Here is a 17,442-nt window from a genome sequence, read left to right as displayed (position 1 = left end):
ATTCATACTGGTATAGTCAGCACCTTCCTTCAGTAGTATTCCCAAGCAGGCATGCTTCTCTCGGGGTTACTCTGTATTCTAGCTTACCATTAGGTTAAGTTCCTCTTCCTCGATGCCCTATTATAGGAGGTGAGTTTAAGTAGGTAAAGTTACCTCAAATGTCTACTTAGAGTTTATTTATGTTTTGTAAAGGTAGCCCTAAAGATATGTGCTACTTTTCAGTATTTGTGTCAGACCTCCATTTTACTTTTAAAAAAAAATGTGAAAAGTCCTTACCCTTGATGGTACAGAGTCAATTAATAAGTACCAGTATGATATGTCCTTCATAGGATTTAACTTCTTAGGAGGCTTACCTGTATATCTTATTGAGAATGAAGATGCTATAATTTTTAAAAACCAAAATTGTCATTAGAGATTGTTTTTTGTTTTTACCATTTGTCATTAAGTTTTTATTTTCTTAATTTCTGTCTCATTATTTTTGAATCATAAATTCATATCCTCTAGCAATACCAAGTGCAAGGTCCACATGACATTTCTTAGATCTGAACCATTTTCTGGATAAGTATTGGGACTGCTTGAGTTATAATTTTGATTCTTTAATATTAACTATGATAATAAAATATATTTATCTTTGCTTAGTGATTGAAAGGAAGGTCTAAGAAAGTAAGATAGTTCATGAAGAGGAGTCACAATTTCTAGGGATATATTTTCTATGGAAAAGAAACCTAAACAGAAGAGGGAGGAGGTAGGGATGGGGACAAGGAATTGAAACTAAGGAAGGAAATTGGAATTAAGAGTGGTCAGAGGTAAGAGGAGAGCCCAGAGAGTGTAGCATGTTGAACTTACTATAGTATCAGATGAATAATTCTACTGGTGGCTATATTTATTGAACCCTCACTATGTATCAGACACTTTATAAAGCATTTTGCATGCATCTAATTTTCTATAAAGTGAGCATATAATTTATTATTTAATATATGTGATTATATCAAGTGTGATAAGTTAATTTTATGTTTTTAATGACTACATGCACAATAAAATAATCATAGAATAAACAGTGGCAGTAGCAACACATTTAAAGGACGCCTCATTAGACTGTCACATTCCATTTCCTGACTTTAGCTAAGTAGATTAAGCCTTGAAAGAAAAAGACTTTTTTCATCAAACTTTATGCAAATAGGAAGAACACAATTTCTAACTGGAGTCCAGCTGCTTGTGTTATGATAATCATGGAATATAATCTAAGAGCATTTGTCTACTTGTTGTAGTAGGACTTGAAAAAAATGAAAATAGTTTTGAGGAATGTAGGTTACTAGATCAATTAACATTAGCTTATTAACATACTCCATTACTCCCCTTCATTTGATATGTTATCCCATATACTTACATGTACATCAGGTTTTCTAACTTTTTAGAAATAAAGACGGGGTCTCACTGTGTTTCCCAGGCTGGTCTCAAACTCCCAGACTCAAGCAGTCTGCCCGCCTTGGCCTCCCAAAATGCTAGGATTACAGGCACGATCCACTGTACCCTGCCTCTAATTTTTTTTCATAATCCTGCCATGGCTTATATAATTTCTTCTTTTTTTTTGAAGCGGAGTCTCGCTTTGTCACCCAGGCTGGAGTACCGTGGCGCAATCTTGGCTCACTGCAACCTGTGCCTCCTGGGTTCAAGTGATTCTCCTGCTTCAGCCTCCTGAGTAGCTGAGATTACAGGTGCACACCACCATGGCCGGCTAATTTTTTGTATTTTTAATAGAGATGTGATTTCACCATGTTGGTCAGGCAGGTCTCAAACTCCTGACCTTAGGTGATCCACCCGCTTCAGCCTCCCAAAGTACTGGGATTACAGGCGTGAGCCACTGTGCCCAGCCACATCTTTTTTTTTTTTTTTTTAAACCAACACTTTACCCTGACAGATTTTATGATTCTTATATAAAAAAATATATACCCAGGGTTTCAGTACTAAGGAACGAAAGTGATTTCCTTCTTAGAAATTTTACTTTTAGTAGTTAACATTTCTTTAACACCTTTTAATATGTTGGGCATTGTTCTAAGAATGTTACATGTATTATTTCATTTGAGCCTCACAATAATCCCACAAGGTAGACACTATTATTAATTCGGTTTTTAAAAGTGAGGAAACAGGCAGAGAATATTTTGCCCTTGCTTACAGAGTATGTAAGCCGTGACTTGAAAAATTCCCACTGTCAGTCCAGTTGAGCAAACATTTGAGTAACTTTACAGTGGACATGGTGATGTCAGAGATACAAAGATAAATACATGGTAACTATTTGCAAGAAGCTTATATTCTTGAGTATTAACTTACACATCTTCGTATTAGTTATCTATTGCTGAATGACATTACCCCCAAATTCAGCAGCTTAACACAAGACACATTTATTTTCTCATACAGTCTCCGATGGTCAGGAATGCTGGTTCTGGCTCAGGGTCTTACTGTGTCCAGTCAGGCTGTCAGCCAGGACTACTGCATTCTCTGCAGACTTACCTGGGGCTGGGGGGTCAGCTCCCAGGTGCATTCCTGTGGCTCTTGGCAGGCGGTGGGAGGCCTTCTCCACAGGGCTACTCACAACATGGTTTTTTCAGAGTGAGAGATCACACACACATGAATACAAACACACAGGAAGAGAAACCAAAATGGAAGCCACAGTCTTTGATAGCCTAATCTTGGAAGTGATACACCATCCTGTCTGCTGTATTCTGTTGGTCATACGCAGACCAGCTCTGGAACATTGTGCGAGCAGACTGCACAAGGGTGTGGTGGGGACTCCTGGGGGCCTGCTCAACACTGGCTAAGACAGTGTTAAAGGTGGGTATGGGGAGAAAGGAATGAGGCTAAGGGAAGACTAGGGACATCATAGCAGGTGAGGGGATGAAGTGTCTGTAAAAACAAGGTGGTTAGAAAAGCAAAAAGCTGTCTTGATAGGTAGAATCATGTTTAAATAGCACAGTCTAGCATTTTCAAGGATTAATCCTGATATTTCTTGATTATGAGTTATATGCCAGTCTCTGTGGTAAACACTGATGAACAGAAGTGAAAATGTCAGTCATCAGTAAGGAGCTCAGTGATCTGGAGAAGCTAACCTTTAGATTGAGTAGTTCTTTTGTGGCTTGTTGAGTTCAGAAGAACCAGGCAATGGAATTGTGAAGACAGCACAAGAAGAGGTAGGGGGTGGAGGAGGAACCTGTTTCTGGGAGGGTAGAGAGGCAGGAGATGTGAACTGCCTGTGGGTTGGTACTACCAGGACATGATTATGTTGCTGCTCTTGGGTGCCTTGGATAGCAAAGATGTTTTCATCAGTAACATGAAACTGGATTTTCATTATACAGTTTTTTCCTTCTATCACTCCCTACCCATGAATTACTTGAATCTGTCGTGGTTTCCAGGCCTACGTATCAGAATCACCTGGAACTTTTCATACAGATCCGTGGCTCCAGTCGATATATGTGGAATTAGGATCTTAGAACAAGGCCTAGGATGCTGCATTGTAAACCAACTCTTGAGGAGATTTTGTTATTGAGAGCTTAGGGGTTTTGAACACCCGATTTTAAAAAAAGTTTTTTTTATAACAGACTTATAGCTATCTTATGGTGTATAATAGTCAATATGGGCGATTGAGACTTACTAAAATTCAGTATAAATGACTCACTTATTTCTAAGAGCATATAATAACCCAGTTGTTTAAAAAAGTGACTGTCATTTAACAGATTATATTAAATTTATCTTTTGAGAATGTTTTCTTCATTTGTATGTGGTATTAGCCATAGAAAATTATCCTTATTAAATTATAATACAGTTATCCCTCAGTATTGTCATCCAAAAGACCCCTGGGCTGGCTGAGTAGTAGAAAGGATAGTTTTATCAGCAGTATCAATTTGCAAACCAGGAGGAGACAGTCTCTGCCATGTGCATGTGCATGTGCAGAAGACACTGTCTCTTCATAGAAGGGAAGTTGAGTTGGGTTTTGTTGCCTCTCAGTTTGTGTTACACAATATAGTCATACATATTCAGCAGGTTTGGGGGAAAAGCTATACATATTTATGAGAGGAGCTGAGTGCATGCTCAGTGGGTAAACGTGTAACATACATTCTGTGTTAACTTTGGGGCAAGGTTTTAGCATTAAAATAAGGTAGAATTTGACTACGTCAAAAGGTGAACTATGGGACGCAAAGGCAGTCTGTGCGCAGTCTCTATGGCATGCTGTAACTGTTAGAGACTGGCTTAAGGTCTACAATTGCTTATCAGAAAAGAATGTTTGTAAGGCTGGTCCTGTGTCTAATCAGAGTTGTGGTCTGGGTTGTAAACCAGTTAGGGGTGGTCTGATAGCTCCTATTGTCAGGGAGTTTAGAGCCATAGGACTTTAGAAATTTGCCATGCCACCTGGGCCCTGAACCCTTGACCTGTAGGTAACTTTGCTTCCTTAATCTTAGGGTCAGTCTTAGTTGATAAAGAGGTGTCTATTTTGGTCTCAGCGTATATATGGAGGATTGATTCTAGGACCACTGCGTATACCAAACTCCTGCAGTGGCCCTGCAGGACCCCTGGATGTGAAAAGTCGACCCTGCCTGTAGGCGGGTTTTGCATCCTGAGAGTATTTTTGCTCCATGTTTAATTGAAAAAAAAAATTCCACATGTATGCAGACTCGTGCAGTGCAAACCTGTGTTGTTCAAGGGTCTACTGTATCTTAAAAATTCTAAACATTTTAGTTATATTAAATCTGAAGTATATGGGAGAATCAAACGTTAAAAATGTTTATGTAAAAATGTTAGGTGAGCAGCTATTGGAATTTCCACCTCCCTTCTTGGGTAATTGGAGTTCCGCTATTTTTTTTTTTTTCCTAAAAATAAAGATTTTAAAGAAGTAATAGAATCCTTGAAAGTCATGTATTTCCCAGGCCTGTTTCCTCACTTATAATACTATCTAATGTAAACAGTTTTCATATTGATTAAAGGAGAGCTGATCTAGAAATGTTATGAGTTAAGAAAAAAAGTTTAGAAGTTTTACTAGGAGTTAAGAAAAATGTATGCATTTGTACATAAACTTGTTTCTTTAATCTTTCAAGTTAAGCAACTTTCTTTTTCAAGTGGGACTTCTTCAGACTTTTAATATACTTATTTGTAGGGTAAGGTTTAGAACCAAGAAAATCTTTGCTCTCTGAACACCTCTGACCTCTTAGACTTAGGCCTTCTTGAAATATGGTTTAGGAAACTTGATTCAATATTTAAAGATTCCTTCCAGTTATGAAATTCTCTCTCTCTCTCTTTTAATCCCAGTACAGCATAATTACTTCCTTACAATTAGTCAGAATGATATTTAAGGTGTGATTACTGTGACTTTACTTTGCATTATTTGCAGTTTTCCTGGTTATGCTTGTATTTCCTGATCTGTCATTCATTTGGTCACCTATTTATATTTAGTTTCAGGAATGTATTATATTGAGAATTTCATTACAAGTTATGCTCATCGGTGTAAAAAGTTTAATGTTCAGTACTTAGTATAAATATCCCATGGAAATATTATATCATGAGATTGTAAAACATTTTATTCTTCATTGAGAAGATTTTTTAGGTCAGTGATTCAAAAAACCATGAATCAAAAAAAATATTTTTTTGTATGATACATATAATTTAAGATGCTTGAGGGCACACAATAACAATTAAAACCATTTGTATAGTTACTGTTATAATTTCATACTAGCTTCAGATTTTGACACTTTTTATCTGAGTAAAAATCACTGGAATTATAATTGATTAATTATTCAGTTAATCAGTTATGGGGAAGAACAAATTGAATGGCATCTTTTAGGAAGATAGTGCTGTGGCTTAAATATAGAGCAATTTTTGAACTATTTTAAATAGCTTTAACCTTATTTCTTTAAAGCAAATGATATTTTGATTGGTTTTAGTTAAAAACCTGTTTTTCTAAGGATCGTCTTCTATTTAATTATGGCTATTGTTATTTACAGTTTGAAATTATATAATTAGCAAGCAAAAGGGTATTATAGTTTAAGTGGGTAATAAACAGTATCGCCATGAATTTTAAGATGGGCACTATGTTAAAGCAGCTCTTGTGAAGGTGTCATAATTAAGTTTAAAAGCTAGTATTTCTGCTCTCAAGAGGCAAAAGTAGAAAACTATTAAATATCTACAGTAGCTTTACCTTATGTATTAAATGTGGTTGCAGTTGATAAATACAATTTATTTTTAAATCTGGTTGAAACGTTAGATTAAAAATAAGAAGAAAATGTCTTTTATGTTTACCTTCATTTTAGCCTTCTTTGTTGATTATTTCTTGGTGTAAAGTTTGCATCTGGTATCATAATCCTGTCTAAGGAGCTTCCTTCAATATATTTTGTAGCATAGATCTTCTGACAGTTGATTCTCCGAGCTTTTTTCTTTCTGACAAATAAATGTTCATTTCACCTTTAGTTTTGAAAGACATTTCTGTTGGATATACATTTCTGGCTTTATAGTTTTTTTTCCCCTTTCAATATTTTAAAGATGTCACTCTATTGTCTTCTGGCTCAGAAGTTTCTGACGAGAAGTTTCCTTTACTTTTTATATTTGTTCCACCGTTTGTAACATGTCTTTTAACCTCTGACTACCCTCAGTATTTTCCCTTTATCTTTGGTTTTCACTCATTTCACTATGATGTGTCTAGGTGTATGTGTGGTTTATTTTTGTTTTGTTGTTTTTTGGTTCTTGGAAGTGGGAGGTATTTATCTTGCTTAGGATTCTGTGAGAGTCTTGGATTTGTGGTTTGATGACTTTTATTATTTTTGGAAAATTTTTAGCCACTTTCCCTTCAGGTGTCTTTTCTTCTCCATTGTCTCTTTCTTATTCTGGACCCCAATTACATATATGTTAAACCATTTGAAATTGTTCCATATCTTTTTCTCTAAACTTCTGGCATTTTCATTTGGCTCTTAGAATTTCCATCTCTACTGAGATTCCCCATCTGTTCCTGTGTGTTGTGTGCTTCTTCCCCTAGAGACGTTAACGTATTAACAATAATTATTATAAAGTCCATGTCTGGTTATTCTACAAACTGGGCCATCTCTGACTCTGGTTCTATAGATTGCTTTATCTCTCAACAGTGAGTTGTTTTTCCTGTTTTTGAGTGCTTCTTATAATTTTTTAATTGAAAAATCTCACTAAAGACTGAGGTACATAGTGTTTATGTCTGGAGATGGTCTGTTGCTTCTGTTAGACCAGTAGTGTGACAGTTGATTTAATCTACTTCAGAGTTGAGCCGAATTTGAATTTAGTGGTTGTGGTTACCTTCAGCGCACCGCACGCTTCACATTCTCTGAAGGTTGCTGTTGTTGCCTTGTGTTTAGGGTGGGAGCTCTGTACTGCAGGGTTATTCTCGGTGGCCATGCTCCATTGTAGCTTTTAGCCATTTGTTCACAACTGTGCCTCAGAAGGGGCCTCCCCCAGTGGTGGAATGCTGATGCTTGTTACTTGCTGCTGGGCTCCTGAGGGGAGCTGTCCTGTTTTTGTGTTAGGCATGCTCTGTGTATGGGGATCTCAGGAAGTGGGGAGCTTTGTCAGCATTCCTGCCTTTCTGAACCATGGTGGCCAAACTCTTCTTACATTCGTGATTGTTCTTAGGCAGGAGTTTCCCGTTCTTCCATCAGCAGTAACAGACCTCTGCTTGGAATTGGGTCCTGGATCCTGGATGGTTTTCTGCTTTTCCCCCAGGAATAGAGGGTTTATTCTTCTCCCCTTCCCTGAACTGGAGTTCTGTTATAGCTTTGCCTGTCCCTTTAGGGTGACAGGATTTGCTGCCCTCCCCTAATGGCTAAGACTTTTGCCTTGAATAAGAGAAGGGTCGCAAGAAGCAAGATTTCTGTTTCCGCAGCAGCCAGTGTCACTTCCCGCAGGCCTACACTGCCAGTGGTGGCTCTCTCCAGTCCCGGCCTATGATCCAGTCTTTCCAGGGAGCACCCAGTAGAGACCTGTGGAAAAGCACTTGCAAGCGAGTGTGCATTTGTGTGTGTTACTTGTGTCATTAACTCAAGGCTGGTATGTTAACCCATGCTTGGTCTTTAACAATCTGTAAAAATTGTAGCGGATTTCTTCTTACACACTTGTATGTTGCCCACTGCCTGCTCTTGAGCTTTACCAGGTAACACGTGTCCCCCACTCTTTTGCATCCTCACCTCACTAATGAGCTAAGGAAAAGTTATGATTTTATAATTTTATCTTTTTCTCATTGGATGGGAGTGACTTTTTTGCAACTTTTTATATTAAAATTTAAATAGAATAACTGAACTGTTTTAGTAATCATAGATTTTAAATTCAACAAAATCATGGATTTAAGAAAAAATCAGGGACACTACAAACCTGAAATTAATGCATGCTGGGCTTAATACCTAGGTGATGGGTTGTTAGGTATAGCAGACCACCATGGCACACGTTTACCTATGTAACAAACATGCACATCCTGCATATGTACCCCAGAAATTAAAAAAATAAAATAATTTTAAAAAGAAATTTAGATATTTTTAGAACATGGTCAGTAATGTAATTGTGCAGGTAATCTTCACATTTTTGTACTTGTTATTTTCCTACTTTTAGTTTCTTTACTGCTTGCTTCTCACCAACGTTTGAACTGTTTGGTAGATGGACTAAACGTACGTTTTTATACTCCCAAACCTAATGGAATTATCATTTATCCAGGTGTTCACACAAGAAATCTGGGAGGCCAGACATCACACCTCCCTCATCTCTATCATCCAGGCCATCTGCAAGTTCTAAATATTTCTGAAATTATTTTCAATCCCAAGTCCAGTACAGAAATCCAGGCCTTAATTTATCTTTGTACTCTTTAAAATTGTTATTATTTACTCATTTATTATCATTACTTTTTTTTTAAATAGTGACAGGGTCTCTCTCCATTGCCCAGGCTGGAGTGCAGTGGCACGATCATAGCTCACTGCAGCCTCAAACTGCTGGGCTCAAGCAATCCTCCTGCCTCAGCCTCCTGAGTAGCTGGGACTATGGGCTTCTGCCACCACACCTGGCTAATCTCTTTGTACTCTTGAAATATTCTTATAGTCTCTCATCTCCATCCAGTCCCACTTTTCCATATCTACCAGAGTCATCTTTTTAAAAGGAGATATGATTCTATAACTTCTTTATTTAAGCCTTTATTGGGTCCTCATGGTCTTCAGTTTTCACCAAAATTCTTCATTCTGTATGGTCTATAAGCCTCTCCTCTTTCTTCGCCAAAATTACTGGCTCTAGCCAGAGTAATTTTGACTTGTTTTTACTCAGTGTTTTTTAGACATCTAGAGAAATTCATACCACTGTAATTTACAGCCTCATCTTTCCATATTTTTTGATTTTAGTCAAACCCAGAGTTCTTGCAATTTCATATTCTCTATTATATACAATTTCATGATTTGAACATTGTGTTTTAGAGGAGTGGTTTCTCATTCTTGGCTATACAGGAGCATAAGAAACGTTTAAAATTGGGAAACTTTCAAAAATTCCAGTGCCCAAGCTACATCCTAAACCAATTAAATCAGAATGTCTGCAAGTGGTATCAAGGCATCATTTATTTTAGGCTCTCCCAGGGAACTCCAGCACACAGCCAAGTCCCACCTCCCACTCCCCACTCTTACTGCACCTTCAACGTGATTATCTAATTTGTTTAAATCTTGTTAATTTTTTAAAAATTCATGTGTGGTGATGACTCTTCTTGGGACCTTTCTTGACAACCCACATCCTTGCACAGGGCTATGTACCCCATAGCATAACCTGCATACTGTACTCTGTAGAAACTGAAGAATTAGAACATATGTAATTGAAATATCATTAATTGAACACTCAAAGTGCCAACTCTTCCTAATATATGAAACCACCTTGACTGTAATTTTCAATGGGGGATGGGACAGCCAAGCCCAGCCCAGGAGTCAGCAAACTTTTTCTGTAAATGCAGTATTCTGCTTTTAGCAGTAGTATTTTATTTTACTTAAATAGAAAATGTAGTAAATATTAATATTTTTGGCTTCATGGGCCATATAGTCTCTGTCACAATTACTCAGCTCTGCCATTGTAGCTTGAAAGTAGTCATAGACTACTATGAATGAGTGTGTCTGTTCCAATAAAACTTTATGAACACTGAAATTTGAGTTTCCTCTGATTTTTACATGTCACAAATTATTGTTCTCTATATATATTTTTTCTTTTCTTTTCTTTTCTTTTCTTTTCTTTTCTTTTTTTTTTTTTTTTGAGATGGGGTTTCACTCTGTCACCCAGCTGTGGTGTGGTAGTATGCTCATGGGTCACTGCTGCAGCCTTGACCTCCTGGGCTCAAGTGATTCTCCCGTCTCAGCCTCCTGAGTAGTGAGGACCACAGGAGCGCACCATCATGCCTGGCTAATTTTTTTATTTTTTTGTAGAGATAGGGCCTCATGCTGGTCTTGAACTCCTGGGCTCAAGCAGCCCTCCTGCCTCAGTCTCTCAAACTGCTGGGATTACAGGAGTGAGCTACTGTGCCCAGCTTCTTGATTTTAAAAAATCATTTCAAATCTAAAAACCGTTCTCAAAGACTGTGCAGAGTCAGGTGGTAGGCTAGATGTGGCTCATGGGCTATATGTTGCCACCCCTTCATCTATATTACACTTTTTCAAATTGTAAATGTATCATCTCTCTGAGAGTCTAATCCCCTATGTGGGACGTGTCCCCAGATTCAGAAGTCATTGCTGTTAGAAAATGGGAGCAAGTTCTACACTGGATTTGCTGGTATAACAAAAAGCTTGAAATAACCCAATTTGGACACAGATTATTTAAATATATAATATGGAGCATTTCTATAAAGAAAGTTGTGGTATAAAGAAATAATATATATGAGATATATAAATGGTATTTTCAGCTTGATTTCTAGAATGTTTAGTATACAGTAAGTGTTCAGTATTGACTTGCTAATGACTTTTAGTAGAGAAGTTGGATTCTCTGTATTTTTGAGGATTAAAAAAATAATTAGTCTCATGAGATAGGTTTTGTTGTTTTAATGACTTTTGGAGTTTTAAAAAAATACCTCTTATGTAACTTTATCCTAGAGTAGTGATTTCTGTCTCTACTGCATACCCAGTATGCAGTCGTTCTCATGAGCAGCCCAAGTGTATTAGATGCTCTACTACACTAATGGTTATTAGTGTAGTAGATAACTAATGGTTATTAGTGTAGTAGAGCATCTTCTCCTTTGATAAGAATAGAATGAGAGCCAGGCATGGTTGTACATGCCTGTAGTACCAGCTACTCAGGAGACTGAGACAGGAGAATCATTCGAGCCCAGGAGTTTGAGTTCAGCCTGGGCAACACAGCAAGACTGCTATCTCTTTAAAAAAAAAAAAAAAAAAATGAAAAGCTAATTTCTAAAAATATTATATTTGCAGTAAAAATGTGTGTAAAATATTTCAGACTGGTTGTTTAAAATAGTAAATAATGTATAAAATAGTATCGTTCATCTCATATCTTATCTCTAAAAGATAGCCATTGTTAGGTATTCTTCCATTTGATTATACGTTTTCTGTACAGATATGAAAATGTACTTTTTTAAACAAATAGGATTATACAATACGTACCATTCTTTAACTTGTTTTTACTCAGTATATTTTAGACATCTAGAGAAATTCATTTCTCATAAATAATGTTGTTGAAGGATTAAAAACAAAAGCACAGAAGATAATTTTTTAGTGGCTTGGCAACCAGAGCTGATGAAAGTTACAGATTGGGAGCAGAGCTATTTCTAGTATTGTTTGGAGGCTGGAACAGATCATAACTCTGCTGCCTTTCACCCCACCAAAAGGTAACGCACTGCAACAATCCAGACAAAATTAGTCTAAGGTGAGGATTGTAGATAGTCTTGAGTGGGGAATTGTTACAAAAGGAATTTCTGAGATATGTTCAGAAAGAAGGGATATTCCCTTCCAGAGAATCATGGTGATTGTAGGCATGGGATGTTTCAACGTTTCTGTTGTTTTGTGTATTACATTTTTTAAATGTTTGTTTTGTGTTTTTTTCAGCACTAGCAGAGTCTCTCTGGCTTCCTCCCCTCATTGTCACCCATTTGCTAGAAGCTTGGATGAGGTGGGGTACGGGTGGAGAGAGAAAACTGTGAGCCTCTGGGTGTTCACTTTAGCATAGACAGTTTAAGGAAAGGCTGTGATAGTCCACTCCTGTCTTTTTACTAGGTGTTCTTCTTCCCAGGATCTTAGGCATCTGCTTTTGCTCTAGTCCTTAGGATCCTGCAGTTCTCTTCACCTGAACTAATCCAGTAGGTTTCATGTATTTGCCAATAGTGATTGGGCTTTCGACAGTCTTGCTTATCCAGAGTTGATCAAAATCTTTAGAGGCCCTGTTCACTCAGGAGGTTATGTTGATCTGTCAGGTAATTCAAAATAATAGTAATAACACAAAACCTAACATAACTGTAAATATTCTCAAGGTAGTCCATTTTTTCCATCATAAAGAGTATGATTTTTTAAAAGAGAAAGAAATGTAAAAGTAAATCTGACATTAGGGTACTTTGTTGATGTTGAGTCTGATGAAGGAATAATCCTGGACTGGTCATTGGAGGACCATTTAAGATTCTGTTTTAATTTTATGATTATTTTTATGCCTTTGGTTTTTATAAAACATTAAACTGAAATTTTACTTTGCCTTCTATTAGGTAGATTTATTGTTGAGATCATAGCTACATATTCAGTAGTCAAACAACACTACTTTTTTTATAATGTCAGATAATCTCCTGTTCATAGTGTTAAATATAGTCAATAAATTATTTCCTCTAATTGTATTATAAGAACTTTTTAAATGGGCTCGAGGTACAAGGTGGATTGTTGACTTTTGTACTGAAGAGTCTGTGGTTGTTGCAGAGCCTTTCCTTGTCTCAGGGTAAATTGAGAAAAGAGCTCCCTTGATGAAAATATACACCCCCATATTATACTCCCTTATATTTTTACTTTATTAGGTTCACTTAGGAAAACTGTATCTTTCAATATGCAATTATCTTCTGAGCAAGTTGGGGTTTTTAAATTTTAATGTATTTATTATAAATTGAAGCCATGTGTTTGAGAGTGATGGTCTGAAATACTGTTTGCCTGAATGCTGGAAGAGAAAAGCCTCTAAAAGGCAAACACTGTCTATTTTTCTGTAATCACTAGCTTCTATCTCTTATGCCATTGAGAAGCATGCATGGTAGCTTAACACACACTATAAAATATATCAGATGTCTCTTCTTTGAAATAATTTCAAATTGCCTGAGTCCATTCTATGTGCCAATTCTTAAGAATTTGGCAGGGTAAAGCTGATTTTTAAAAAAATCTTTCTATTCCCTCTTTCGTTTTTTAAAATTAAACTTTTTATTTTGAGATTGTAAGAATCGCAGTTGTAAGAACCAACACGTAGAGAGCTTATGTACTCTTTATCCAGTTTGCCCAATAGGAACATCTCAGAAATCCACAGTATAATATATCAACCAGGATATTGACATGGATGCAATCCACCAACCTTATCCAGGTTTTGCTAGTATTTCATGTACACTTGTACTCTTCTCTATATGTATTTAGTTCTATACAATTGTATCACTTACATGTATATCCACCACTGTAGTCAAAGAAGAAATCCATTACCACAGAGATCGCTCAGTTGCTTTTTAATAACCATACCCTCCTTCCTTTTTAAGGAGTTTTTGTTTTGTTTTAAAATTCTTAGTCATTTGTGGTCTTGACCTAATTATTTTTCAAATTTATATCCATGCTTTTAAATTTTTTACCTTTTTAAAAAAATTGGTAAAAACATATCTGAGGAAACACACTCACTGTTGGCTGGTCGTGGTGGCTCACACCTGTAATCCTGGCACTTTGGGAGGCTGAGGCGCGCGAATCACCTGAGGTCAGGAGTTCGAGACCAGCCTGGCTAACATGGTGAAACCCTCTCTCTACTAAAAATACAAAAATTAGCCAGGCATGGTGACGGGCACCTGTAATCCCAGCTACTTGGGAGGCTGAGGCAGGAGAATCGCTTGAACCCAGGAAGTGGAGGTTGCAGTGAGCTGAGATCACTCTATTGCAGGCCCCCTCCACCCCAAAAAAAGGCACTCAGTGTTTTCTCCACCCTCACACAGATCACTTCTGTGACAAGTGATGTGTGGTTTTTTTTTCCCACACCAAGCAATTTAGGATACCAACTGGGTGTCCTACAGTTCAATTTAGTTCTGACATCTACCTGGTGGTGTTAGCATCCAGTCCCACAAGTTAAAGGCATAGTCCCAGAAACGACTCCCATTTAGACACCAGTAGAAAGCCACTTCACTGGTTATGGTTACTGGTTGATTTTAAAGGTTACAACTTGAGGCCAGGTGTGGTGGTTCTCGCCTGTAATTCCAGCACTTTGCGAGGCTGAGGCAGGAGAATTACTTGAGGCCAGGAGTTCTAGATCAGTCTGGGCAACACGGGCACATCCTGTCTGTACAAAAAATATTTTTATGGCCCACATGTGTAGTTGTAGCTACTGGGAAGACTGAGGCAGGAGGATCACTTGATCCCAGGAGATGGAAGCTGCAGTGAGCTATGGTCACGCCACCACACTCCAGCCTGGGTGATGGAGCAAGACTCTGCCTCAAAAAAAAAAAAAAAAAAAAATCATATGGTATTCATTTGTGATGGTTTATTTCACTTAGCATAATGTCCTCAAGGTTCATTCATGTTGTAGCATGTGACAGGATTTCCTTCCTTCCCTTTTAAAACTCAGTAATTTTTCCATTGTATGTGTACTGTGTTTTGTTTATCCATTCAGGGACTCTTGAGTTGCTGTCACCTCTTGGCTATTGTGAATAATACTGATAAACATGGGTGTGCCAATATCTCTTTGAGATTCTGCTTTTAGTTCTTTTGGGTATATACCCAGAAAGTGGAATTGTTGGATCATATGGTAGTTTTGTTTTTAACTTCTTGAGGAGCCTCCATACTATTTTCCACAGCAGCTGTATCATTTTACATTCCTACCAACAGTGTATATCCATATTTAACGATATTTAGATACATAGGTTTTGATTCATCCATTTTAATTCTATTAATGACTATTTTATTGACTTTTCTTTTACAATTGATAGTGACTACCTAGCCCAAATCACAGATGAGATACTTTGTATTATGGAATGTTTGCATATCAAGGATGACCCTCAAGGTAACATCTAAATATTTTAGAGTCAGCTCTTTCAGGTATCAGTGAAAGAATCCTTACCTGAATAGTTTAAGTAAAAAGAGGGATTTTATTACAAGGGAACTGGGATGTGACATTGAATCTAAGGATGGTAATGTGTCAGGGCCTTAGAAATAACTCATTACGGGACTTGATTCTCTCTTGTCTTTGATGAATCTTTTTCTTTTTGTACTGTGGCTTTCATCCTGCGATGATGAAGTAACGTCACAAATTGTGAGCCTTTCAGCTTTAGCTACCCAAAGAGCAAGGACGCTCAGTTGACCCCAATCCAGAAGTCCCAGGGGAAGGGGACGATTGGCCCAGCTTGGATCACTTGCCTTTCTTTCATACCTCACTACAGTATGGTCAGGGAGAAGGAGTCAGTGCAGGGACATCTGTGGAAACTATATGGAGTGACTGGGAGGCAGTCAGGTGGCCAGAAGGAAAGGGAATGAGTGTGGGAGAGCGAATGAAAAGTGCGCTTGTCCACTGTCTCTAAGCTGAGATGTCAGTGAACAGTCGATTGAGGTCACACTGGGGAGATAATATTGGAGCTTGAAAAGTTCTTGGTAAGGAACACTAAGATGACTAGAGGCAAATGATTTTTTTTTTAAATCTGACTGATTTTTTAGTATACCAAGGTCAGGGCCACAAGGAGAAAATGCCTGAAATTCTTAAAAATAAAAGGTAAAAATAATTGACTGATTTCTGGAATGATTTGAATTAGAATTAGAAGGTAGTTAAAAACATTCTTAACACTGTTATTTAGGGTAGAAAATAAAAGGTTCTATTTCAAATAGGAATTAACTTTTATAATTTATCCTAAGAAGTTTACACATATATCAGAGGTTTAATATGAAATTGATGGATGATAGCTATATAATAGGGACATTTAGAAAAAATTAGAATATAGTATTAACCTTTTGAAGCCATAGGAGGAATATTTCCCCATCAGGCGTCAGCAATGATGGTAAACCTTATAATGTATTCCGTGCTGCTTGTGTCAGGCATGGTGTGAGGCATTTTTCTATGTATTATGTCATGTAACCTCCCAAACCATAGGTGCTCACTATTTGTTAAACTGAATTTTCTAAGTTGTGTTTCAACAGATGATTAACACTTTGCTTTTCCTTTCAGAGATGTGGTACTGGATCTTCCTCTGGGCTCTCTTCTCTTCTCTGTTTGTCCATGGTGCTGCAGGAGTGTTGATGTTTGTGATGCTGCAGAGGCATAGGCAGGGAAGAGTCATCTCTGTCATTGCAGTCAGCATTGGATTTCTGGCTTCTGTAACTGGAGCGATGATTACCAGTAAGTTGATTTTGTTTTGTCTGAGGATGTAAGTTTGTATGCACTTACCATTTTGGTAGCTGTATTCTTATTATACATGTAACATTAGTGAGATATTTTATGTAGATTATTTGTCAACACTTAACACACTCCACCTAGAAGATAAAGATGAGCTGATTTATTCACTGAACAGATAGTTGTAATTCTGCAATGTGAAGAGTCCTTTTACAAGGTTTTGTGGGAAATAGAAAAATTCATAACAGTTGGCAAGAGGCAAGGCAGTTCAGTGGGAAAATTCACAGTCATTATAGTTTCTGCTTTAAAGTTGCTCACTTTCTAGGAAAAAGGAAAGGCATGAAAATATGTCAGTGATAATTATCGTAAGCAGAAGTATAGCCCTGAGGTCCTTACTGTCATCTGCCTGTGACTACACAACAAAATTGCACTTTCTTCTTATGCACACATTATTATGGCCTACTAGAAATAAGCTGTGCTAGAGTGTCCTCTAGTGCTTTGCAGGTTCCCTGCTGTGCTGCCTCATGAGCTTTTTCAGACAAGTTTTCAGGTTCATCCCCTCTGGCCTTCTCTGCTTAACACTGTACTTAGGCCCAAACTCCAGCCTGACTTCAAAGAATTAGTTATGGTTTTGTTATCAGCAGAAGGTATCCAAGTTACCAGTAGCAAATCCAGACAGGTCTGCAGCAGCCTCAGTTCTTGCCTCCTCAGAAGAAATAATTTGACTGAGGGGTGTAAGACAGAAAAAGAGACCGAGGCAAGTTTCAGAGCAGGAGTGGAATTTCAAAGCTTTAGAGCAGGAAAGAAAGGAAAGTACACTTGGAAGAGACCCAGGCGGGCACTTTGGAGGTCAAGTGACCCATTTAACCTTGGTCCTATGACTTGCTGGCCCATTTCCAGTGT

At 37.5% G+C, this 17,442-nt stretch overlaps 1 protein-coding gene across 3 annotated transcripts in view; it reads left to right on the top strand.

Annotated features, from left to right (window-relative positions):
- The window catches only part of TMEM170B (transmembrane protein 170B), a 39,060-nt gene that overhangs the window by 9,612 nt on the left and 12,006 nt on the right, over positions 1-17,442 (top strand). For 2 of the 3 annotated variants that reach the window (XR_013416008.1, NM_001261045.1), the window contains 1 exon segment: positions 16,375-16,545. The exons of the other annotated variant lie outside the window; for it this stretch is intronic. Coding sequence is in view for 1 of the 2 variants with exons in the window: in NM_001261045.1 (NP_001247974.1) it covers positions 16,375-16,545 (171 nt within the window). In the remaining variant the exon portion in view is untranslated. 3 annotated transcript variants of the gene reach the window in all.

The sequence above is a fragment of the Macaca mulatta genome, chromosome 4 (assembly GCF_049350105.2).
Source record: "Macaca mulatta isolate MMU2019108-1 chromosome 4, T2T-MMU8v2.0, whole genome shotgun sequence".
Taxonomy (NCBI): Eukaryota; Metazoa; Chordata; class Mammalia; order Primates; family Cercopithecidae; genus Macaca; species Macaca mulatta.
The sequence above is the reverse complement of the archived record's forward strand: the minus strand, read 5'-3'. Positions and strand labels throughout refer to the sequence as shown.